At 42.0% G+C, this 27,645-nt stretch overlaps 1 protein-coding gene across 1 annotated transcript; it reads left to right on the forward strand.

Annotated features, from left to right (window-relative positions):
* The first annotated feature begins 218 nt into the window (after positions 1-218).
* Positions 219-27,645, forward strand: SCG5 (secretogranin V). The gene is made up of 6 exons (XM_075283013.1): positions 219-324; positions 3,456-3,684; positions 16,709-16,858; positions 18,223-18,332; positions 25,070-25,123; positions 27,168-27,645. Exons 1-6 carry the CDS (start codon positions 319-321, stop codon positions 27,255-27,257), a joined length of 639 nt encoding a protein of 212 aa, XP_075139114.1. The 5' UTR covers positions 219-318; the 3' UTR covers positions 27,258-27,645.

Raw genomic sequence — 27,645 nt, forward strand, 5'->3', positions numbered from 1 at the left:
CTGCATGGGGTTGCATGAATTTCTGAAAGTTGCATTCACCTAAGGGGAACAGTTGGTAAAATTTCTGCCACAAATCAGCTGTATATGAATTTAGTCTAACCCTTCTATTCAGATGCTGGGATGAGTAGAGTTTACGGTCTACATTATAGAGGAGAGGCAATAAAGCTCCAGGGCCAGCACTGATATCCGCCCCCCCCCCCTCACCTGTCACTGTATCTCCCCGCCCACATCTCTGCTCCATCTGCATCCATCGCCCCCCTCCCCACCACTGCTTCCTCCTCTCATTTCAGATCCTGCATCTCCCAGCTGTCAGCCTCCATGTTTGTAAGTCTCCTGATTCTGTTCTCAATGCACGACCTGATGTTTTTTGTCTTTCAGCTTAGATTTCTAGATGCGGCGAGCTCTTTATGAAATTGCTTGGTCAGACACGGTTTTGCAATGTATTGCAGGGGTTTCCTATGTTTGAATTTCATTGTATTTGAAGTGATGCTGGGAACTGTTCGGCTGCTTTAACCCTTTGCTCAATAGCGATGAGTATTATGATACTTGCTTGCGTTGCTAGTCAGCAGGAGACTAAGCAGAAGAAGGCCATGTATGTATCTGATAAGAATAGTGACGGAGATGTATACATCTATCATAAATATAAATAGAATTATAGCTAAAAACATCCTATTATACATTTAACTATCACCATTGCTCATCTCGCATGTCCCCCAGTCTGCACGAATACCTTCCCAAAAGACCGCCTCTTTGGAAAAGTCGCCCACCACATTTCCTATGACATGTTCAGTTTCATCATATACAGTGTTGCATACACGGAACATCCTTTTTGGGAAGATCACCTAACCTAGAAGACTCCTTTACAATGTGATTTTAGATGGTCATCTCAAAAAGCTTTTACCGTATATCTGGCCCATCCTAATATTGTTTAGTTTGTGCATTGTAAGGTCTGCTCTCCAGTGGAGAAATAGGGAAACTACTGCTAGATTAGTCCAATACTTGTTCCTTCCTAAACTAGATACATTTATAGATACAACTAAATAGTAATATTGTATCTAAAATAGTATAGTATAATATAGCATAGCACAATAAATATCCTGTAATCCTGCATCCCGTGGTCTAGAAATGATGCCTTATTAACACAAGGTTGCAAGATTAGCTGGAATTTGAGAAATTGATAAAAATCCTAAAATATTAAACCTACAAAAATACCTAAACACTAGAGCATGGAACAATACCCATGCAAGATCCTATAGACTACCAATATCAGTACCCAAATAATGTAAAAATCTTAAACAACCATTGTACAAATTACCAAATATAAATTTTATTCTATACAAATATGAGGGAAAAAAACAAGACCTATAATACAATCATTTAAAACCAAAAAGGAGAGTGGAGGTCGCAGGGCAGTATCAAAAATCTGATGATATAAATTCATGTACTGGAGCTCTGGATGTGTAATTATACAAAAGACTATTTAGTCTAGTGAGCAGAGCAAACAATATGTGTCTTTTTCTCTCTGGAAAACCAATGTTAGGCCGGGGCCCCACGGGACGGAAAAGCAGCGCTTTTGGTTACAGATTTTTCTGAGTTTTTTTGAGCTAAAGCCAGGAGTGGATTGACCAGAAGGGAGAAGTATCAGAACTTTTTATATATTTCTCATTCCTTTTGTAGCCACTCCTGGCTTTAGCTCTATAAACTGCAGCAAAATCTTTAACAAAAAAAGCTGCATTTCCGCAATGTGTGGCCTTAGCTTAAGGCTAAGGCTCCACATTGCAGCAGAGCAGTTTTTTGTTGCAGATTTTGCTACGTTCAGAGGGACACACAATCACAATTTATCATCTATCCAGGATAGGTGGTAAATGTCTGATCAGTGGGGGTCGCACCACTGGGACCTCTACCCAGGGCCGGCGTCAGCGCACGGCATAGTCGGGCAAGTGCCGGGGCCCACAGAGCCTCTGGGGGCCCCCCGGCACTTGCCTGTCACAATTTCAGCTCATCGGTGTCCGTCCGCCGATGAGCTGGAATACATACGCGATGCAGGAGCTGTGAGATCAGCTCCTGCTTTAAAGCTCCGGCCCGGCTTGCGTGTGTAGGCGCGATGACATCATCACATCACGCCTACACACGCAAGCCGGTCCGGAGCTAAGCAGGAGCTGATCTCACAGCTCCTGCATCGCGTATGTGATTGGAGGGAGAGAGAGAGGAGCGTCGGGAGATCGATGGAAGGTGAGTGATAGAAGGTGAGTGTAAGTGTTTGTTTTGTATTACATATTAAGGTGAAACATAATGAAGGGGGCCCATGAAACTGGGGGGCAAATGAAGGGGAGGGGGGGAACGGCATGACACTGGAGAAGATGAAGGGGGTGAGGAGAGAACGGCATGAAACTGGGGACAGAGATGGAGGGGGCCCAAAGAAACTGGGGGGCAAATGAAGGGGAGGGGGGAACAGCATGACACTGGGGCAGATGGAGGGGGGGAGAACAGCATGACACTGGGGCAGATGGAGGGGGTGGGGAGAGAACGGCATGAAACTGGGGACAGAGATGGAGGGGGCCCAATGAAACTGAAGGGGCAAATGAAGGGGAGGGGGGGAACGGCATGACACTGGGGCAGAGATGGAGGGGGACATGAAACTGGGGGCAGAGGAAGGGTGTATATGAAACTGGGGGAGAGATGGAGGGGGGCATATAATTTACGGGTGACTGTAGGAGGATTATACTGTGTGGGAGCACATAATAAATGAATGAGAATGGGTGGAATCAACATAAAAGTGGGTGGAGCTAAATTTGCAGCGGCGCGCAGAGCGCGCAGCACATTTTGCCCCTCTTTCTACTCTTTAAAAGATTGGGAGGTATGGCGTTGGTGATGCCACACTCCTGCATGACGTCACTCGCTTCATCTGCAACGCACAGTGTCTCGACTCCCCCACCTCCTTTACAAGGGGGCCCACTGAGGCTCTGTCGCCCAAGGGCCCATAAAAACCTGGAGCCGGCCCTGCCTCTACCAATCAAAGACAAGAGTTGTGTATCTCCCCTCCAAATGGAGTGACGGCCACACGTGGGCACTACCACATCATTCCAACTTGATGGTACTGAAGGAGAAGGCAGAATATACAGTTTGGCTATCATTGGTCTGCAGACTTTACATGGAGCAGCAGCGTGCATGCTTGACTGTTGATCTGTCAAACAGAGGGAGACCAGACCAATGTTCTTGTGGGGAAGGGGGGTCTCTGCAATGGGACCATCAATGCTCAGACGCTTGTGGATAGGTGATAAGTTGTGAGTATGGCACAGTGTCACTACAAATTATCTATTCATCATCCTATCTCTGATGTAATATTATTTTCCATGCATTGGCTATGTTCCAAAAATTGTGACTTTTTAATGATTTATTGCACCAAGTTGTGGCATAAAAATAATAATAAATTTCCCCTTTGTGTTTGTATTCAGGTAAAAATGGAGACCAATGTTTACTCGTTGGTCTATCCCGTCCTGGCCATAATACTCTGTTCAATGAATCCAGCTATGGGGCATAGTGTACGAAGCCCAGATCGAGTGTCGGAGGCAGATATCCAGCGGCTGCTTCATGGGGTGATGGAAGAGCTGGGTATTGCAAGGCCCAGAGTGGAGTATCCTGCACACCAGGCAGTGAACATTGTGGGGCCACAGAATATCGAAGGTAACCAACAACCTGTAATATTGTAGACATCTTTTTGTCCAGGAGTTATCCAGACTAAGAAATGTCTGAATTGGTGTTCAGTGGTCAAATTGCAAAAGTTATTCTTGTATTTTAAAGTAGGTGCATTGGCCTTGCATTGACTCATGGCTACTGTATAAGTCACATATGGCAGGGGAAAGGGGGCTAGGAGGGGAGACCTAACGGCCTACTGATCACAAAAGGAAATGTAACGTCAGAAAATGATCTGTTGCTTACATGAAGTTCTTTTACAATTAAAGAAAAACAATAAGATGTTTTCACATCACCATATCATAAATATGAAAAAATAAATCCTAAAATATTACCTTTCACACACCAACCACTGATTCTCACTAGCCTGACACATCTTGTTCTGTAGAGAAGACTTCTCAGCACATCTAGTTATCGGCACAGGCAGGATTATAAAGACAGGTATTGGCTATACAGAGATAACACAGGATCCACCATTCACAATAGATGATGGTCACAGTTCCCACCCCTCCACATTGACCTCTGTACTGATCACAGAGCAATCCCACAACACTCTTCCATACACATCAATAAACGTCTCCATTCTATAGTTCCTATAGTCCAAGATTCGTTATGTGTTTAGGTTTGGCAGCTCAGATCCCCGGTTTGTTTCAGTATGAACCGCACTTCAAATTGGCTTAAAATATAGTGTAGAACATTGATAGAATGTGAGAGCTCGGGGCTGTGTGTCTGACGCTATGATCTGTAGTACGGGGGCACCACAAGGTACAGTTCTTGCCCCATTTCTCTTCACACTGTACACTGCTGACTTTAAGGTGCAACTCATCTAGTACTCCGATGACTCTGCAATAGTAGGCCTCATCACAGACGGAGACGACAGGGAGTACAGAGACTTAAACCGGGATTTTGTGGACTGGTGCCAGCGGAACCACCTCAGGATTAATGCTGGGAATACCAAGGAGATGGTGGTGGACTTTAGTTAGCAGAGTAGAGCCCCGAATCCAGTGGACATCCAGGGGACAGGCATTGAGATAGTCAAAACCTATAAGTAATTGGATGTGCTCCTCAATAATAAGCTGGACTGGGCTGAGCACCTGGAGGCACTGCACAGAAAGAGTCACAGCAAGCTGTACCTGCTCAGGAGGCTGAGGGCCTTCGGAGTCCAGGGGCCACTTCTTAAGGCCTTTTTCAATTCTGTGGTAGCATCAGCCATCTTCTTTGAAGTGGCCTGCTGGGGGAGCAGTATATCAACCAGGGACAAAAATAAACTTGACTGGCTGATCAGAAGGGCCAGCTCTGTCCTGGGGAGCCCCCTGAACCCAGTACAGGTGGTGGGTGACAGAAGGATACTGTCCGTGGTGAGCTCCATGCTGGAGAACAAATCCCACCCCATGTATGAGATGGTGACGGCACTAGGCAGCACTGTCAGGGGCACTGTCTGCTTCACCCCACTATCTTTTTTATCTGCTATTCTGAGCTGGTATGTGTTCTTTCCTGTATTATCCATACTGCTGTAACACTCTGAATTTCCCCATGGTGGGACTATTAAAGGATTATCTTAACCTTAGAAACTTGGCTACCCAATTTCTAGCTGTATGAGGCAAACAAAGCCGTGATGCCGTGAGGAGGCCCAAAAGATATAACAGAAGGTGAGTATCAATCTTTTCCCATTGGCCTCCAACTATTATACTCTGGGATCTGAAGAGACTCCAGAGTATATAGCACAGCAGCATTTTAGTTTGCCCAAGACAAATCTCCATTTCTTGGTTTTGTAAAAAAAAAAAAAAAAAAGAACAATTTGGGATGAACCCAGCTCACTATGACCCGATTCACCCAACTCTATCGGTGTAGCTGCTCTAATGCAAATCTCAGATTGCAGCCCAGGCAGGTACTTCCTTACCTATCTCCGTACACCGAAATATGAAAAGGTTACTGGTACAGTTCTGCAATGCAAATAAATTTTTCCACATTTCAAAGTTTTAAAAGAAAAAAAAATAGATATAAATTTGGTATTAGCATGAACATACTGACTTGCAGAATATGTAATGTGTCCTCATTTTTACCACATTGTGAATGCTGTAAAAACCCATAAAAAATGGCAATTATAGATTTTTCCAATTCCACCCCAATCTGATTTTATTTTTCAGCTTCCCAGTACTTTGTATAGCTTATGGTCAATGGTGACCACAAACAAGGCCTTATACAGCTCTGTGAATGTAAAATGTGAAGACAAAGATTTAGGGCTCTTGGACTGTAGGAAGGGAAAAGCAAATGTATCAGTTTTGCACATCAAGAGACTGAAATTCTTGCCCATTCTTCCTTGCACAACAGTTGGAGCATAGTGAGGTTGGATGGAGACGTTTGTGAACAGCAGTTTTCAGCTCTTTCCACAGATTCTCAATTGGATTCAGGTCTGGACTGTGACTTGGCCATTCTAACACCTGATACGTTTATTTGTGAATCATTCCATTGTAGATGTCGCTTTATGTTTTGGATCATTGTCTTGGTGGAAGATAAATCTCCGTCCCAGTCTCAGTTCTTTTACAGACTCCAACAGGTTTTCTTCCAGAATGGTCCTGTATTTGGCTCCATCCATCTTCCCATCAATTTTAACCATCTTCCCTGTCCCTGCTGAAGAAAAGCAGGCCCAAACCATGATGCTGCCACCACCATGTTTGACAGTGGGGATGGTGTGTTCAGGGTGATGAGTTGTGTTGCTTTTCCGCCTTTTTTCGTTTTGCATTGTGGCCAACAGTTGGATTTTGGTTTCATCTGACCAGAGCACCTTCTTCCACATGTTTGGTGTCCCCCGGTGGCTTGTGGAAAACTTTAAACACGACTTTTTATGGATATCTTTGAGAAATGGCTTTCTTCTTGCCACTATTCCATAAAGACCAGATTTGTACAGTGTACGACTGATTGTTGTCCTATGGACAGACTCTCCCACCTCAGCTGTACATCTCTGCAGTTCATCCGGAGTGGTCATGGGCCTCTTGGCTGCATCTCTGATCAGTCTTCTCCTTGTTTGAGATGAAAGTTTAGAGGGACGGCCGGGCCTTGGTAGATTTGCAGTGCTCTGATACTCCTTCCATTTCAATATGATTGCTTGCACAGGGCTCCTTGGGATGTTTAAAGCTTGGGAAATCTTTTGGTATCCAAATCCGGCTTTAAACTTCTCCACAACAGTATTTCAGACCTGCCTGGTGTGTTCCTTGGTCTTCATGATGCTCTCTGCACTTTAAACAGAACCCTGAGACTATCACAGAGCAGGTGCATTTATACAGAGACTTTATTAGACACAGGTGGATTCTATTTATCATCAGTCATTTAGGACAACATTGGAACATTCAGAGATCCTCACTGAACTGAAGGGAGTGAGTTTGCTGCACTGAAAGTAAAGAGGCCAAATAATTTTGCATGCTCCACTTTTCAGTTTTTTGTTAGAAAAGTTTAAAATATCCAATAAATTTCGTTCCACTTCACAATTGTGTCCCACTTGTTGTTGAGTCTTCACCCCCAAAATTAAAATGTGATATCTTTGTGTCCGAAGCCTGAAATGTGGCAAAAGATTGGGGGGGGGGGCGAATACTTTTGCAAGGTACTGTGTGTGTGTATATATATACATATACAGGAAGGGAGCAAGTCAGGGAAGAACCCCTGGGACTACCTAGATCCTGAATAGATCAGATTCTGAAAAACGATACAGTGCTATGCTGTTTTCCATTGAAACTAGGGCTGCAATGTTTCTACTATTAAACTCCAAAATACCCCTAATATTCATCTGTGCACCATGTGGATCTATCCAGGCACAGTGGGATACTATTCTTAGTATGTCTGTGAAATATTTACTAGGATTGTACCATTTCTTTTACAGTTCATCTGGGCACTGTTTGCACTATTTATAGCACGTTTCATCTGGATGTTCTATACATATGGATACTGTATGTGACCATTCACCTGGCTACTGTATGCACTATTTATAGCACTATTTATTAGGATATTATACAGTACAGCTTGTCACTGTTCATCTGACCAAGAATGCAGAATATTGTATTATATTTTTGAGACCACTGAATTCCAATGTGTGTCCTTTTCATTTGATGTTGTAAACTCATTGACAAGAAACATTCTGTGCCCAGAATTTTGGATTGTTGCAAAATTCATAATCATTTACAGATCTGCCATGAGACATAACTGCATACAAGAGGATGCAAAAGTCTTTTTTTACACTGAATTATAAAAAGGCTGTCTGAGCCCCTTTTGGGTAGTGTACCTCTTTGATGAGAGGGCGTTTTCTGCCCCAGGGCAAACTTAAAGACTTTTGCCCAGTTGACATACTTTGAGTGGGAACACATCATTGAGTCAGTTACCAACTGTGTCTGGATAGATCCACATGGTGCCTAGTAGTGACACGAGGGACACTATACAGCTTACGCTAGGCTCACACTAGCACTCAGAGTTCATTCTCAGCTTTCCGTCTTCTGCATGCAGAAGACTGAAAGCTGTCAGACCGGATCCGGCCGCGAGTGCCGGTGAGCGTTTTATGTTCTCTACAGCAAAACCGTTTTTTTTTCCGCTTTTTTTTTCCACTGACGGCCGGACATCTTTCAAACCCATTCAAATGAATGGGTTTCAAAGAGTTCTGCAGGTTTCCGTCTCCTGCTCAGTTTTGTGCAGGAATCGGAAACCTGCAGAACAGAGACTGGGCGCAGATGTGAACAAGCCCTTAGGCTCATGCCTTGTTTGCAAATAAATTATTGTATAATAATAATTAATGACCCTGCCGTTCTATAGGGGGTATGCATTATTTGGGAACTATATGGCACAATTTATTTGGGGACTTCATGAATTATTTGTCTAGGTACTATATGGAAATATTAATGGTGTAGTATTTACAGCTTTATTCTATTTAGCTCTATTTAGTTGGACATTATAGCAGTCTTATGGAACAGGTATAGCCTTACGATTAGAGAAAATCTGAACACTCAAGAAGTATAGCCAATGAATAAGACAAAAAAAGAAAGTCAAAGGCAGCACAGCAAATATACAACCTTCTCCAGTTTAATGGGTGCAGATCCAAGGAAACTGGCTAACCTCCCTCTATATTAGAAATACAAATGAAAGCACAAGTAAATTGCTTTATTCCAGAGCAACGTTTCGGTCCATGTCTGAACCTTTCTGAACCTAATGCATAAGACATTTATGGCATATTGTCAAAATATCTGGCACCCCAAAAACAAAGTACTGTATAAAGGTTTGCATTTTGTCCATGTCATTTTGACAGAACTGTAGCTAGGCTTTCTTTCCATGGGGCAAAGATTCACTGCCCTAAGCAGGGGGGTAACTTGAAGGGGTGCAGAGGGTGCAGTTGCATCGGGGCCCAGGAGCCTTAGCATCTTTCATCTGGCCCATAAGCCAAGGAGAACCACAGATTACATTAACCACACTAAGGTGGATTGAACTACTTACCACCCGTAACCATCATTATCAAGAATTCGCTGTAGGGATGAGGAGACAAAAGATTGCACCGGGGCCTATAAGACTTCAGTTATGCCACAGGCCCTAAGGGTAAGTTATGGGGAAAAAAATTATTATGGTCACTGAATAATATCATGACCTTGCATGATGCTAAGCAACATCTTTCAGTGATGCAAGAAGCCATGTTTTTAGCCCAGCCTTTGATGTTAGAGAACATACACCCTGACTACCCTTAGTCCAGAGATCAAGAGTTTAAATCTCTAACTCCATTCTACAGTTGTACTTGTACTGTACCTGTGATTTTGAGGTTAGTGTGAGTTTTTGTAGCCAAGTGGGCAGGCTACCCTTGCCAGGATGACTCTTTTACGGCCACAGCAATAGGGTCAAATATAGAATCTAAAAATGTCATTTGCCGCCTTCATACAACAAGAAAGGATTCCATCACTAATAATCTAATAATACTTCCTCAAAGACTGAACTAAGGCAGCAAAAAGCATTGTCGATAGTTACTCGACATGGTCCACATGGTGGGATCTGAGACACCGGAAGGTCTGGTAACACTCAGACATATATTTGCTTTTCATCTCCTCTCTTTTGGGAGCAGGATTGCAGTTACGTCAGGTACATTAAAGGAAACAAAAGATTATATAACGCTGTCTGAGTCGTCTTTAGCCAGTTGGCCTTTTCTACAAAGGAAGAGATGTCTTGAGCACCAATTTGAGTACTTGAGGAAATGGCAACTTCCATTTACAGGGTGGTCATGGATGAACTTCATCACAAATCAACCATCAATTCCACTTACGGAAAAGAGCTGTCGTCCAAGGATGTTCATTAGAAATGTCAGTGCCTGCGTGCCTAGGACGAGAGTCATCAAGACGCTCACCTAATTACTTAGGATTATCAGCCATTAGTGATCCGAAGCATAATTAGTGAGTCGGATTATCGGGAAACATGGCATCATCGTCACATAATGCTAGCTGTTAGTGGGTTGGATATACTGTACGTATGTCTATCATCATTTTATCGTCTTCATTTAAGTCTTATGAGACCCTTGCATCAGAGTAATAGGACACAAAATCCGGCATTTATATACTGTATGACCTATATAGTATATTATGCAAGGTTTTTCTGCAGGCAGGATTATACGCCCATCCTTCCTAAATATTTCTCAATCCTTTTGGAAACCACTTTTCTTTACCTAAAAAAAAAAAACACACGGCAAAATCTGCAATAAAAGTTGCAGCTCCTCCACAAAGCGTGAGATTAACTTTTAGGATAAGGCCCCATGTTGCAGAAAAGCAGCGTTTTTCCAGTTGTTGCTTTTTTTTTTAAGTCAAAGCCAGGAATGGGTTGAGCATAAGGGAGAATGATAAGAACTTCCTATATATTTCTCATTCCTTTTGTAGCCATTCTTGGCTTTGGCTCAAAAAACTGCAGCAAAATCTGCAACCAAAAAAAAACAGGTTTTTTTGCAATTTGGGCCCTAAGCCTCAAAGCTTGAAACATATTACTAAGGTATAAGCGATTGTGAGGGTCTGTTAACAAATTTCAAGCACGTTGGTTGAGTGTGTGTGCTGCCAAAGTTAGTCAAGTCCTATGCTTGGTTATGTGCAGCAGTCCCATAGTATTTGATACCGATACCAGGTGGGTTTCAGGTGTCCCTTGCAAGGCGCAGTTGTACTGTATATTGATAATAATCATACAGCATATATACCAGGCTATATTTCAGTATCATATACTGGATAGATAATTTGATAAGATACAATAGTAGTATAGTGAATGCTTTACTGGCACCCCAGCCCGACACTGACTCCAACGCGGCCGTGCCAGTGAGAGGGCGATTCAGGCAAGCAGAGTTGTTTTCCATTTAGCTATGTCTGAGTGAATTGGAAAGCAATGTACCTGACTGGAAGATTTTTGGTGTTGTCTGGGCTTTTTATAGCCTGTAGGCCTTTGAAAGTCTTAGATGTTTAACCATGACATATATTCTAAACTTTACATGTTAACATTAATGAGCTTTCCTGTGCAATGATCTAAGGGATGAAATCAAGAGGACCTGATGAATAGGATTCCTGGAAACCAGGCGACCTTGACTCTACTGTAAAAAATCCTGTGCGTGAGGGTCCCTCTGATCCCTTCTTATCTCCTGGGGTCTGCAAATCACTGCAGACATGGGAGGGAAAGGTTTATATACACAAGCCCCCACTCCTTACATGACATAGTGTTTTGATGAAATGCGTAGGAATAGGAACCCGTCTGCTTTGTATTATTCACCATCACGCAGGGAAGGCATTTGCATATGATCAACAAAGATATCTCATTAACTTTTATCATATGCATAGTACTAGCTGTAGTACCTCATGTTCAACACAAGGTGGAGCTGCTGACTCTATATAGTGATAGGAGTTAATAATAGGAAGGTCTAGGGTAACAGATGTTGCCAATTGTTTTTTGGGTTGTTTTTTTTTTTTTTTTTTTGTAAGCCTGGAGCCTTAAATCTTGTTCCTAGAGATACTTGTGTCAGTGAAGGATTAATAAGAGGAAAAACAAGCCACAGAATTCCCTTTATCCTAAAACACACCGTGGTTTGTAGTATGTGATATCAATGCAGGCGTGGTAGAATGACGTGTGAAGTTGTCTGTGTAAATCCCTTATACTTACAGGGTGGGCACTTATATGATAGAGACCGCTCCTTCATGACACGTTACTTTCTCTCCAGGATTAATTTGACAATTGTGTTAAGTCATTGGCAGATGTGTTTTTACCCTTGTACCAATAAAAAAAAAAAAAAAAACTTACATCAAGCCATGTATTATTATTCTTATTTACTATGATATGTGCATTACTATTCCTGACTTGCTTCTATACCTGTATTCCGCATGAAATAGCGATATAGTTTTATATAGGGGCTATGTGTGATATTACAGTTCAACCACGTTACCATGAATGGGATTGTGCTACAAACACGAATGAACGCGACATCACTGACCTGTGAAGTGGAGCGACACTCACCCAAGCTTCACTGCCACCTTGATCTGTGTTCGCTTGAATATTGATGGCCTATTCTAAAACCTCTTTAACCTCATATTGATCTCAGTTTTACAAAAAAAATTTTATTCATCCACATTGTTCAGATCTGTTTATGGCTAAAAAAACATGCATGGGGCAAATGCAACCCATACCAAGGGTGTGAATGAATCCGTTGCATTCTTATAGACATAGCCCTAGAGGCCTAGACTTCTCTCAACCATGATATTGGATATATGGCCCTTTGAGGGACTTCTGTATTGCATTAGGGACCACCATAATATGGTAACTTGTCCACCACTGATAAAAGAGCGACTATTACAAATGATAAACATATGGGACCATGACTAGGGTATGAGAGCGCAGTAAATATCACACGTATACTAAGTAATACAGAAGCATAACATGCAGATCCTTCATTGTACATTTATACCCACATCCTAATAAACCTTCACATATCAATCAATAGACAACAGACAAGTGATAGGGGATGGGAACAGGGGAAATGGCAGGCCCAAAGCTTTATTGAAAGACGGGAACGCCAAGGGGAGAAGGAGTAGGCCAGTGGTATCGGTCCTCCTTGTCATTGACGTTGGGACAGTCCAGGATGGAATAATCTTTGATCAGGATGTGGCCCTGGATGGGTGCAAATGGCTACTGTCAGAGGAGGTGCACAGGTGTTTCCTCAGCAAAATGACATCGTCCACAGGCATGCAAATCGTCCTTTGGGTCCGTCCCCATGAATGGCCGTGCATGGCAGCTCTTTGTTCCTGTTTGTTAATCTGTGGATGCAGGATACAGCAGAGTAGGGATGCCCGACTTGTAATAACCCCAATAATCAGCAGCCTGAAGCTGCCATATGCGCCAGAACTCTAATATACCCCTTTAGAGGGGTGAAAGTTCTCTGTGAAGAGACCCATCAGGTGCATAAAAGTCAATTCCTGCAAGTCTCTGGTTCGGCTGACACAAACTAACTTGGATATGCCATCTCAGTCAGACGATTGTGGGGGTGCCGAGATTTGACCATCTCCAATGTATGTGACATTGTCTAGCCTAAGAGGCCATCATTCTAAAAATTCATGAAAAACCCTTTAATGGGAATCCTGATAGTGGATATTTTCTATATTTTTTCCCCCTATCAGTATGTCTTTGGAGTGTGGGAGGAAACCCAAGCAAACATGACGAGAACATACAAACTCCTTGCAGATGTTGGCCTTGGTAGGATTCGAACCCAGGGCTTGTAGTGTAGAGCTGCCCAATTTTCTGTATTTTCTATAGATGCAATGCAATAATGCAATGCGCAAACTACCATCATCTCATGAAGCGAGCTGCCGCAGTGACCTTTTATATTTGCAGACAGCGAGAAGAGCTAAGGATTGACGTTGCAATGGTTCCTTAGCTACAGCATGGAGACCCGGCTCATCTAAGCCTTGCTGTCTTCTATTTCCAAGTGCTTTAGGAGAGATGTGTTTTCTCAGTGGAAGGAATGCTGTCACTTGGTTAAACTTTAACTAGATATGTGTTAGCACCCTGGAGCCTGCTAAGTACCTCTGTTTTCTTTATGGGCAGCTCACGGTGCCACAGGGTCTGTGATGTGAGCATGAGGGGGATCCATGTATCAGAAATGACACATTGTAAAACAAACTGCTTACAAGTGGCGCGCTGCATATTGATCAGCAAGCATCGCTCTTACAAGGAGACTGTTGCTTTTCTATTTATGGAATTCTGACACTTTATCCTGACTTCCAAAGAACTTGAATAGCCATAAGGAGCAGCCATAGAGACTCCCTGTACTGCCAGGTGCTGCCTCCCTTCAGGACTGGTATTATTTGTCTGGCCTGGTCAATTTGTATCAAATGCCGCACAGCCAGTAAATTTTTGCAATTTTCTTTTCTTTTTTTTTTATAATTTTTTTTTGTGCATTATTGACTGAAATTATGAATGTAGTAATTTCTTCTGGTTAAGTTGACTATAGGTGTACACTGAATTTTTTATAGGCTGCATAACTACAGGTTTTGTTTCTTTACTACAGTTTATTTTGTAAAATGCTGCACTATAAGTTGGCACTATAAAAATTATTCCTATTATATTATTCCTATTATATTATTCCTATTGCATCAATTTTGTATGTTACACTAAGTTCACACGTTCAGGTCTACATGGAAACCCTGAAAGAAGGAGACCCTGTCCCCTTAAAAAGCGGTTACCTGCGGACCCCATAGAGTATAATCTTTACAGGACTTTTCTCTCCGCCAAGTGGAATCAGCAGTGGAGTCTCCTACGGGGAACCTAATGCAGATGTGAATCCAGCCCAGCAAGGTCAGAATTATGTGAAGCAATTGGCAGGAGAGTATCTAGTAAGGGGAAATGTACTAAAAATGTATGTATAACTAAGGACATTATAGGGGTTGTCTAGTTCAGACAACCTATTTCCTATTATAGAATTCTAAGTTAGTAAGATCAGAATCCTTAAGGGCTAGTTCACACGTGAACTGCCCGCGCGGGTTTTGACACCGAGAGAGACGCGGTGAGACGCGTCTCTCTCTGGTCAAAACTCGCCTGCTGCGACCATCGTGGTCGCGGCTTTCCCCTCCACTGTCGGCTCAAATGAATGAGCCGACATAGGAGGGTGCTGCCGGGGGGCGGAAGCCGTGCGGCTCAGCCCGCGCAACTTCCGCCTGAAGAAAGGACATGTCGCTTCTTTTCTCTGCTAGCAGCAGCCCGCCGCTAGCGGAGAAAAGAAGCCCGGCGGTCTGCATAGACCACCATTGTAAAGGGGAGGTTTTTGACACGAAATCTGCTGTCAAAAACCTCCCCTTTGCTCACGTGTGAACGAGCCCTAACTCTTAAGCCTGATTCACATCTGTGTTTGGTATTCTGTTCGAGGAGTCTTCTTGGGACCCCCCCCCCAACGCATTAAAAAGCGGTTAGCGAAGAAACCACACGGACTCCATAGACTATAAGGGGGTCCGTGTGGTTCCACACAAATCATGGGGAGAGAAAATGTACTGCTTGCAGTAAAACACATAGACCCCATTATAGTTTATGGGGTCTATGTGGTTTCTTAGCTCACCGTTTTTTAATGTGTTTGGTATTCCATTCGAGGGATCCCCAAGTGGACTCCTTGAACAGAATACCAAATGCAGATGTGAACCAGGCCTTAGCCAGAGTGGAGAGAAGCTGCAAAGTGCATCTGTGGCTCTGTAGGACCTGTCCTGACCTGCCCTACACAGACAACACTGATTACAATGGACACGATGCAATGTGCAATCTCCCCTGTGGTGGTGCTGCAGGGAAACTGAACACTTGCTGCCAGGTTTAACCACAGATTACAACTCATTTTTGGAAGTCTCAATAGGGAGAGGAATTTTTAATCTGTGTATTGTCAAGGGACCCATATAACAAAGTAGAGATTGCCAGAAACAGAGAATTTATTTAAAAAGAATGTTTCACCGGAAAATAACCTATTTTTAAGTTTTATAGTCAAAATTATTTCAAAAGATGTTTACCTATATTTGTATCAGCTCCTGCAATTTTCACTCTAATGACTAAGCCTAATAATAGACAGACATTTGCTAATTCTGTAGAAGTTTTCTTTGCAGCTATCACCTCATTTACATCACTGAGAGAAAATAACCCCTATATCCTTAACACTACTGATAATAGATGATGTCACAGTTTATCTATTTCCCCTTGCTGCACAAAGCAGTCCCGAAAACTCTCCCATAAACTTCAATGAATTGGCTCCAGACTATTTTTGTCTACAGCCACAAGACTGCTGTAAAGCATATCACTAAATGCTGTTTCCAGAGCAGAGGAGAAGCTCAGGCTAGATGGCAGCCCCCATAATCATGTACAGAATAAAAAAAAAATACAATAGAATAAAAACTAATTTTATAAAAATTTTTAAAAATGGTGATACATTTCATTAACTCTTAAGCCCGATTCACATCTGTGTTTGGTATTCTGTTCGAGGAGTCTGCTTGGGGACCCCCCCAAAAAAAAAATGCATTAAAAAGCGGTTAGCGAAGAAACCACATGGACTCCACAGACTATAAGGGGGTCTGTGTGGTTTCGCACAAATCATGGGGAGAGAAAATGTACTGCTTGCAGTAAAACACATAGACCCCATTATAGTTTATGGGTCTATGTGGTTTCTTAGCTCACCGTTTTTTAATGTGTTCGGTATTCCATTCGAGGGAACCCCAAGTGGACTCCTTGAACAGAATACCAAACGCAGATGTGAACCAGGCCTTAGCCAGAGTGGAGAGAAGCTGCAAAGTGCATCTGTGGCTCTGTAGGACCTGTCAGAATGTACAGAATACAGAATAAAAAAAAATACAATAGAATAAAAGCTAATTTTAGCAAATTTAAAAAAATGGTGATACATTTCATTAAATACTGACAAAATTCCCTCCTTAAGAGTAAACAACTGATATATCAGATTGTAGATTATTTGACTAAATATATAGGTTTTATGGCATTAATATTTTCTTTTGTTTTGCCACAGGTGGCGCCCATGAGGGATTGCAGCACTTGGGACCCTATGGTAACATACCAAACATTGTAGCAGAACTAACAGGAGACAACATCCCCAAAGACTTTCGTGAAGATCAAGGATACCCCAACCCACCTAACCCATGTCCTGTTGGGAAAACAGGTATAGTCGATTGTCAATGAATTTAACATGGTATTATAATAAACTGAAGCCCTCGTTGAATCTGTACTTATTTCTAATACACTGCATGCAAAGAGATCTTCCTTCAGGACGTGATTTACAGATCAACCAATGGTACTCCATATGCCACAACTCAAGCCCGTATTGACATCCTCATCGTGTACTATTATTATGCACAACTTGTGTAGAGTGTACTTGGCTTAGAAACCATGGTTAACCCTACCCTTCCCATGTGTATATGTTCTTTCTGCTGGATACTCCAAGATCCATGGTCCAGTATACAGTAGAGGTATTTGTGTACACTACGTACCCATACTGCTGACACTAGTGCACTATCCTTGTACTATACAGTGTAATGCTCTGTATTTCCTGCATTGAAATAACAGGGAATACAAAATGTTTCCATTATGGATCTGACATTCACCTGCTCCGTCCATTCCTTCCCACTTTCCTCCTCCTTGTGTACTTGTTCAGTGGCGTCCCATTGTCTGTGACTAAATGAACAAGTCATTAAATGGACCCATAGCCATTAACATTTTGCCAAAGGCACAAAGGGAAAGTGTACTTGGTAAATAAGTTACCATCATAGACAGCCACAAGGTCATCGCACCTCTGTGACTACGGCTGCATAGGAGGTTATCTATAGAATCACAGTCTGGGCAATGTATGGGCCATTGAGGTTATGGAGCGGGTAGAGTCTATGACAATGTGCAATGAAATATAGTGCATTATAACATTGGTAATATCTGTAATGTGGCGGTTTTATAAAATACACTATCACTACACTATAAAATATTATTATAGGTTTCCAACCTTTTTTCCTTGCGAGTCGCAATTCCATTTGCATGAACACTTAGCGCGGGTTCACATCTGGACAGGAGAAACTGGACAGGAGACGGAAACCCGGCGGTCAGTTTTCAAACCCATTCACTTGAATGGGTTTGCAGAGGTCACCACCAGTGAGCGTCTTCTGCCTCTCTGCGGTAAAACTTTTTTTTTTTTTTTTTAACAGGACACAAAGTCCTGCATGTCCGACTTTGTGTCCGGTTAAAAAAACAGCTTTGTCGTGGAGACTCACAAGACTCACGGGCGGTCACTTTGCAAACCCATTCAAGTGAATGGGTTTGAAAACTGACCGCTGGGTTTCCGTCTCCTGTCCAGTTTCTCTCGACAGAAGATGGAAACCCGAAAGCAGAGACCAGGTCGCAGGTGTGAACCCGCCCTTAGCTACATAAAACAAGTACCAAGCAGATTATAAAGCAGCCTATGCTTCACACATCTATTGTTGCCATCTTTTATCTTCTATTGATATGATTTTAATAGAATGTTTTCCTTTTGGAAAATAGGTGAAGGCTGCTTGGCGGATACACCAGACACAGCCCAGTTCAGCAAAGAGTACCAGCTGCACCAAAACCTGTATGACCCAGAACACAACTACCCGGGAGTGAACAAGTGGGTACGTCTCGAGTTATCTCATATGTTACAAACTAGCATCCTGTTATTAGGAGAACCAACTTTAAAACCTAATAATCCATTAGCTTTATGACTAGGGTTGAGTCGATCTTGATATTTCAGGATCATTTTTAAAATCCGATTTCCAATCATTTTCCATCCGAACCTGATCCCAACTCCGATCCTAATGCCAGTCAATGGGATTTTTTAATGATCGAAAATTGGATTTTGAAAACGATCCTATTCACTACACAGCGTGGAGCCCAAAAATTGAAGGCTTCAATTTTTGGGCTCCACGCTGTGTAGTGATTAAAAAATCCACTGGTTACTTAGTCCCCCCTGCTGTCCAGTTACCTGCACAGAACCGCTGACGCCTCCCCTCCCAGTGTGTATGTCACTCCCCAATGCTCCGGGCCATTGTTCTCTGTCCGTTTCTTTCTCCTCTCATTCAGACGCCGACAGAGCACCGTAAGTGCCCCCGCCTCGCTAGTGAATCACTCACATGTACCCCCCACACTCTCCTAAGCCACAACAAGCCCCGCCTACTCTCAGCATCAGTAACACTAGCCTAGGGAGGCAGGGGGCGCGCATGGTACTCTGCCAGTGAATGAGAGAGGAGAGGACAGAGAACAACGTCCTGGGGCTCCGGAGAGCGGCAGCGGTTCTGTGCAGGTGAGTTACAGTTAAGTTAAATTATGTTGCAGGTAAGGGTTGAGCGATCGGAATCCGATCACGATTGTGAAATTTGCTCGATCACCAAACGGCATCCGATCTTTTCCGATCCCGATCGCTCAACCCTATCTATTACACATAGGGTTCTCCAGAGCATGACAGGTCCACTGCTAATAGATGTAAGCTCTGAATGGGGTACCCTGCTTTATTGGGCAAATGATATTGATGAGACATCCATAGGATAGCAGCAGCAGTCCAACACGTGGGACCAGTAGCCTAGCGATAGGGGGTGCAGGGGTAGCAGTCACTACTGGGTCCTGGAGGGTGACGGGGCCCAAAGGCTCCTCAATAGGATAATGACATCAGTATTATACATAGCACGTGGTAAGTGGGAGCCCTGTTACAGATTTTGCATTGGGGCCCAGGAGGTTCATGTTATGCCTCTATTGCCTACCAGGAATGGTCAGAAAAATGACAACATAGCCAGATTTGTTAGTACAAAATAATACAATTTTATTCCCATACAAAAAAATGTAAATAACAAAAAAACTGAAGTAGGGAAAGGTCACGGCGTCGGGGGTATGTCACAAAGAGTATACAAATATATAGATGCATCTATACTACCATATTATAAAGTGCACCGTGCAACATAAAGTATGTCATTATTACATAGATGGATGCAAGGCATAAAACCTAGTACAGATATTATGGTTAAAATATGTGAATTGCCTATAGGTTATACCAGCCAGAGTACAAACTGTACTGTATAATATAGTATAATATAATATAATAGTCAGATATAATATAATATAGCACAGTATAATATAATATGATATAATACAATGCAATACAATGTAATATAATATAATTACATATGAGCGAATAGTATTCGATCGAAAAGATATTTGATCGAATACTAAGGTATTCAAGATATTTGATTCCAAACGAATACCATGCGGTAAACGCAGTAAAAATTCGTATCCCCTCCCACCTTCCGTGGCGCTTTTTATGCACCAATAACTGTACAGGGAAGGTGGGAGAGGAAGCAGGAGAACGCAGGCATCGAAAAAAATTGGAAAAAGTCATTGGCTGACGAAATCAGGTGACCTCCGATTTATAAGAATAGTGTGAGCCATATTCGCGTCAGATGTGGTTTGGATTGAGACAGGGAGAGATGTCTGATGAGTGTCAGAGAGGATTTAGCTTCTGTTAGGCAGGAAAAATTCAAACAGCTCTTTTCAGAGCTAAACTGCTCGAAGGGTGTATATATACCATCAGCATATACACTCATCCTGCAGAAATTTCACAAAAGCCCTTTTTAGGGCTCAAATTCCCTAACACTGGTATACAGTATATACCTGTCCCAACGGGTGAGAAGCAAGCTGTACACTTTGCATCCAGTATATATGCTATGCGTCCCATTGCTTCAGCGTGGATGGGCGAAGGGGAGGAGGAAGAGGAGGAAATGGAGAGTGACCCTTCCAGTGGGGGCAGCGAAGTCATGCCAAGTAACACTCTGGCACACATGGCTGACTTCATGTTGGGCTGTTTTTCCAGTGACAAACGCATTGTCAAAATCATGGAGAGCAACCAATACTGGGTTTTTGCAATCCTCGACCCCCGGTATAAAAATAACATCCCCTCTTTCATTCCGGTAGAGGGGAGGGCCAATCGCATTAATGATTGCCAAAAGCAACTGGTGCAGAATATTATGGAAATGTTTCCATCAACCCTCGCTGGCGGCAGAGAGGAGAGTTCCTCCAAGAGGCTAACAACTGCCATCTGGTCCACACTCACCAGGGGCACACTCTCCAAGGTCTGGGACAGGTTAATGGCACCCCCTCGCCAAACTACCACCAATGAGGGGCCTAGTGTCACCAGGAGGGACAAATAGAGGCACATGTTGCGCGACCATAGTGACTATGGCTGACCGTAGCCCTGTCCTCTCCGATCCCTCTGCGCCCTACATGTATTGGGTGTTGAAGTTGGACTTGTGGCTAGAACTTGCACTTTACACCTTGTAGGTGCTGTCCTGCCCTACCACCAGCGTTCTTCAGCGCAGTCGGTGGCATCATCACCAATAAGCACAGCCGTCTGTCAGCTGACAGTGCTGACCGACTGACGCTGATCAAAATGAACAGCCACTGGATTGACCCAGGATTTGCTTGTCAAGCACCCCAACATGAAGTTCCATGTTTGTGCTCCAGCTCTACAGTTCCTCCTCCTCCTCCACCATCAGCGTTGAAAAACTCTGCTACTACTAGGCTCATTTTACCTTAAGGGCCTAATACTCTGCTCCTACAAGGCTCAACTCACTTCAAGGGCATAAAACTCTGCAGGTGCAAGGCTCAATTCACCTCAAAGGCCTAAAACTCTGCTCTTACAAGGCTCAACTCACCCTAAGGGCCGAAAACTCTGCTGGTACAAGGCTCAACTCACTTCAAGGGCATAAAACATGGCTGGTGCAAGGCTCAACTCACGTCAAGGACCTAATACTCTGCTGGTACAAGGCTCAACTCACCTCAAGGACCTAATACTCTGCTAGTACAAGGCTCAACTCACCTCAAGGACCTAATACTCTGCTGGTACAAGGCTCAACTCACGTCAAGGACTTAAAACTGTGCTCCTATAAGGCTCAACTCACCTCAAGGGCCTCAATCTCTGCTGGTAGCTCAGCTTAAGGGCCTCTAACTAAATTTGGAATGGTTCACCTGAAGGGCCATAAAAGTAATTTTTGGAGGTCTCAGCACATCACACACACATACTTAATTACAGTTAAGGGTGGGGGCTCTTGGATTTCCCATTGCCTAGGCCATCTGTAGTTGTCATGGGCAACATGATTTCAAGCGGTGCATGCTAATGTTTCTTTAGCTTAAAATTTGTGTTTCTGTCCATACTAATGGAGAGGAAAGAAGGATTCCAAGTATTTTTCCACTTTCATAGAGATTTTATTGAGTTTGGAAAGTGTCTAGTTGATAGACTGTGATAGTCGGGTAATACTGGGACTTGGGAGTGTTAGATGCCCCCAGGCATGTTTCCCCTGCTGTCCCAGTTGCATTCCAGAGGTGTTGGCATCATTTCCTGAGGTGTCATTGTGGACTTGGTGACTCTCTTTAGTCGATTCTGGTTTCCCCTGAACGAACATTTTCCCCCCACAGACTATAATGGGATTCGATACTCGGTTGAAACGATTATCGAATATTTGACTACTCGCTCATCTCTAAATATAATATAATATATAATATAATATGCAGTCAGCAAAGGTCAGTAATAATAACCACATCAATAGTGCTGGCAAAAAACTGAGATGGTATAGCCAGGCAAGTATTCATACCAAAATAAGTGAATTGTGAGTCCACACATAGGGGATGCCACGACCTCCACCTGCCACCCCTTGTGTGTTTCACCCTCACTTCATCAGGGGTCTGCACTGTTATGCCTCTGCCTGGGAATCCATCTGTTCTTAGCAACCGTTATACGGAGAACAGAGATGTAAGCAGATAGTTCTGTTCTCCGCCTAGTGGCCGTGCTGAGTTACTGCATCTCCTATACAAGTGAACAGGACCTAAGGTGCAGTAACTCAGCACAGCCACTAAATGGAGAACACAGCTATCTGTTCTAGCTCTGGTCTACATATGATGACTACTGAGAACAGCTCAACAGGGGGCATTACGGGTAACGCAGCGCTTACCATTGAGCCACTGCACCATTTATATACCATGCCCATATGTAATAACATTCTGTTAATTTAAAAAAAAAGTAATTATAAGTTATATTTTAAGAAAATAATAAATTATAATTATAAAAAATATTCTAAATAATAATTTAATAATATTGTTTAGAAAATAATTCTAAATAATAATTAGAAAAAATAACTAATTATATAAAAATATATTTTTTTATAAAAATAATTCAAAAAATTAATAATTGCTTACATAGGAATCCATTAATTAAAGTAATTATTTTACAATGTTATCATTCGATAAATCCTACAGCACACATAGTCAGTATTAAGAAATGTCTGTTGTCACTTATCTGTAAACCTCTATCGGTTTTCTAGTCCTCGTACGTGTGGAAAACCCCTATTTCTCCAGCATAATCTTTAAGTCCAGACGCGACGGCGAGAATTACACAGATGTGAATCCCCAAGGCCAAAAAAAAATCCTCTACCCTTAAAGGGAAAATTGTTGTGAGCATTTTATAATGATCCCAAATTATGGAAAGTATCCCCAGATCTTAGACTAGATCCAGATTAGAAAGAGCAAATCAATGAGATCAGGAGACTGGCTCCAGATCAGTCAGACAAGGGGGATATAATGAGAGAAAATGCTCTGCCCCACACTCCATCAATTCCTATCTGCCATTGATTCTCTCGGGTAAATGGCACTATTAAACTATTTTAATAATTGTATAGACTTTCATTTTCTGGAGTATTTTCTGCAAATGTTTAGGAGAAAAACGTGCGCTGAAATCTGAGAATATAAGTAATTATGCATCCGAAACTGGCCTGTACGTAGAAAGTGGAGAAGCTAGAGTGGTCAAAGAATTTTAATATTTTTATGCATTTTTATGCAGATTTTTATAGCGTCTTGGTCTTGGCAATATATGAAGAAAATGTCAGGAAGATTTAGGCCTTAATAAGCAATCCCTCCAAAATATATAATCTGTGGTGTGAAAGAAACGTACATGAGATAAATTGTAGGGAGTGTAACCTTACCGATGGCTGTATGTGGGATTTACTGACTCTCATCTGGTCCTCAGCTGTGTCATGTGACCAGCAATAAGGACCCATTCATATGACAGAATCTGCTAATCTACTAATTTTGAAGCAGATTCCACCTTGATTCCATCTCCCATTGTATTCAATGGAAAATAGACATTACCAGGGGACACCAATTCAGCCGCAGCTCAAGATTACTGGTTCCATGGCTCAAGGCCTAGTGAGCAGAGCTTCAGCATTCGACTAGGGGATGGAAAATGAAGAAGAATCAAGGCGGTTGTCTACCTCAAATTCTTCTTTATTTTCCATTGTAGAACAAGTGCTTAAGCTCTTCATGAAGTTAGTTTCTTTATTCATTCCCACAAGACTCATTTTCATAGAAATAAATTGGGAAACTGATTTCCTGTTATCACATCAGATGTGGGTGTAATTTGGAGAGCCTTATTGCTGACACAGCTGAGGACCAGAGAGTAGTGAATAACTCACAACCACCGGTAAGAAGATTACCTTCATTACAATCCGTATATACTAGAGTATAAGCCAAATTTTTCAGCACAGATTTTGTGCTGAAAAAGCCCCCCTTGGCTTATACTCAAGTCAGCAAAAAATATATATATATTTTTTTTTTACGAGGGGGGGAGGGGTCTATGACCAGCCACAATATCAATATATAGAATCTCCCATAAAATAGTGCAAAAAAAAAGAGGGTTTAAAAAAAAAAAAAAAGTTCTAAATCCCTCCATTCCCTAGAATATATATAAAAGTAGAAAATTACTGTGAAAAACACACACATTAGGTATCCCTGTGTCTGACAGTGCCCGGTCTACTGAATATAGGGGATCTGCAGTGCTCCTGTTCCTTCGGGAAGGGGTTAATAGGAGCACTGCAGATCCCCTATATTCAGCCAGACTGAATTCCAAGTGGGGGAAGAAAAAAACAGTCCTCAAGCTCAGGGAAGGGGCAGACAGACAAACAAAACACCCCCTCCCCTTCCCCAGCAACTACTGCACCCAAAAACTCCGACCATTTTATTTTTTTGAATATTTCCAGTAGCTGCTGCATTTCCCCCCTAGGCTTATACTCGAGTCAATAAGTTTTCCCAGTTTTTTGTGGTAAAATTAGGGGGGTCGGCTTATACTCGGGTCGGCTTATACTCTAGTGTATACGGTATATGATATATCTTTGTAATGTACCAGAGATTACGTTATGGTAGGAGTGCTTCTTTAAAGACCATATATAGCATAACGAGAAAACTATTTCATATTAGCAAAAACAGATATTTACAATCCAAAGATATATAAAATGTTGTCACTGCCATCATTGTAATCTCTCATTTCTCTTTTATGCAGAATAAAAAACTACTTTATGAGAAGATGAAAGGCGCCTCACAGAGAAAAAAGAGGGTAATGCGGTTTTGGTTTTGCAATTTTATATGACATTGATAATGTTGTATTGGTATGGTTGTGTTCACACATCTTAAAGAGGTTTTCCCAAAAGGACAACCCCTTTAACAGTTTTGAGACAGCCTCTCACTCCTAACTGAAGATGTTAAAACTTGAAAACAGGACATGAATCTACTAGGGCAAGAGAGGGGTGTGGATATTTTGACCACACAGTTCAGTATTTGCCATTGACAAGTCAAACCATAGCTATAAGGATGGTAAAGAAGCCAGTGCTTATCAGCCCTTCTTACAAGTTTTGGAGGAGGGATGCTTTGGCACCTATGCACCCCTTCTACATCTTGCCTGGCATTGTTTCAGCATGTAGTGTCACCTTAAGGATGGGGCCCCTCGTTAATGAAACAGCTTTTTTTTATTGCTGATTTTGCAGTTTTTCCACAATGTGGGGCTTTAACCTAAAATAATTTCATGGTAAGGCCCTTCTCTATGTACTTGACTATAGGCAAAGCCACTTAAGATATTAAATTGAAAATATTGAGAATTACATATTCCAACAATATGGTCTTTCTATAGTTTTCTTGTATCCTGTACCCCTATGGGCCATGCACAGGTTTAACACTTTAAGTTACACTACCTAGAATGTTACAATGACTGAGTAATGGGTAACCAAACCGAATTTATAGTCACACTACCTGTGATACTAGAGATGATGTATCAGCATCCTGACATATCTGGTTTAGCATTCCCTATATTATAACAATTCTGGAGCCTATTTTATAACTCTACAATTTCTGTTATTCTACCTAGAAATTTACAAATAAATTGACAACCGGGAGTTATAAATTGGAGGAAATCTCTACTTTGCGTGAAATTATCCAGAGTTCCTAGTATCAGATTGTGCAGGGACACATCCCTTTAACAAGGGGAATGGTAACACCCAGTTGTCAATTGATTCATAACTTTCTAGGAAGAATAATAGAAGAACAGCACAACACAAAGATCATCCAGAATTCTATTTTTCATGGTGAATGCAAGTGTTTACTTAAAAAAGATAAGTCAGAAGAGGTGACAGATCCCCAGTAAAAAAAATTGTATCCTGATGAAGGGCAGAGGTCACCTTTTTTTTTTTTTTTTTTGCACGAAAAGTAGAATAGGTCAGATTTTTGTTAAAATAAATGTTTATATACGATAGCAATAGTGAGCACAGAGCAAAGCGGCTAGAGCGAGGTTTTATTTGCTAAGGGATCCATTTCAGCCCATCAATAGGCTACAGACTGTCTTAGGGAACTATTTTTAGTCTGTGTCCAACAGTACACAGTGAGAGTCCTCAGTTTGCTTCACAATGTATTGCAGGGTTTGTGTGACCCACTAATATTACGAGCAGCAGTCTATAGCTTGCCTAGGAGGCTAATTAAATTTTTTGGATCATTGTGTCATGGGTAGCTTCTTGGCGCTAGCAGTTTGTTAGATCCTGTACTACTGCAGTTTTATCTATCTATCTTTCTATCTATCTGTTTAAAGAGGACCTTTCACCATCTGGGGCACATGCAGTGTAATACACCACTAAAAAGCCGACAGTGTACTGAATTCCCTTTCGGCCTTCCTGTTCTGTGGCCCCGGTGAAGAGCTATCGGTGTTGGCACCGTAGCTCTTCACCATCAGAAGGGCATACCTAACAGTCTGTCTATCTTATATCTATTAATTTATCTAATATCTATCTATCTATCTATCTATCTATCTATCTATAATATCTATCTATTTATCTCATATCTATCTATCTATCTATCTATCTATCTATCTATCTATATGTAATATCTATCTATTTATCTCATATCTATCTATCTATCTATCTATCTATCTATCTATCTATCTATCTATCTATCTATCTATCTATCTATTTATCTATCTCTATGTAATATCCATCTATTTATCTCATATCTATCTATCTATCTATCTATCTATCTATCCCCTATCTATCTATCTATCTATCTATCTATCTATCTATCTATCTAATTTTCCCTCTCACCACCCACCTTTCCTCTTACAGATGGTGAATCCATACCTACAGGGACAGAGGCTGGACAACGTTGTAGCCAAGAAGTCTGTTCCGCATTTCTCTGGCGAAGAGGAAGAATAAGCAAAACCAAATGAGTGAGCGGTCTTTGCTGTGATCCGGCTCGGCGTCCTATCTGCTGCTCCAGAGCCCCACTGACTGGCAGCATGTTTATTATTTATAGACCTGTGAATGGGAACCAGCTGGATTTATAACATTATGTTGTCATAGGTAATAAAAAATATAGACTTCTGCTTTCTGTTAAATTAGGGGAACGGTATCTTTTTCTTGTGCATTTTCTGTGATGCTTTGAGAGGAAGTTTAACCAATTGCTTGCTGCCACATACTGTCAGTGTTAAGATGTAGTTACCAGTAAGACCCCATCTCCTCTTCCTGGCGCAGAGATCACTCACTATTTTCATGGATTAGTACTGTATATTAGTAATATCTGCAATAAAGATTTATTTCCCCC

This window comes from Leptodactylus fuscus, chromosome 7 (assembly GCF_031893055.1).
Source record: "Leptodactylus fuscus isolate aLepFus1 chromosome 7, aLepFus1.hap2, whole genome shotgun sequence".
In the NCBI taxonomy this organism is placed as follows: Eukaryota; Metazoa; Chordata; class Amphibia; order Anura; family Leptodactylidae; genus Leptodactylus; species Leptodactylus fuscus.

Excerpts from the sequence above, each read along its gene's own strand:
- SCG5 (XM_075283013.1), top strand. Across the intron at positions 18,333-25,069 it reads ACCCGGGAGTGAACAAGTGG|AATAAAAAACTACTTTATGA; the intron begins GTACGTCTCGAG and ends TCTTTTATGCAG. Across the intron at positions 25,124-27,167 it reads CCTCACAGAGAAAAAAGAGG|ATGGTGAATCCATACCTACA; the intron begins GTAATGCGGTTT and ends TTCCTCTTACAG.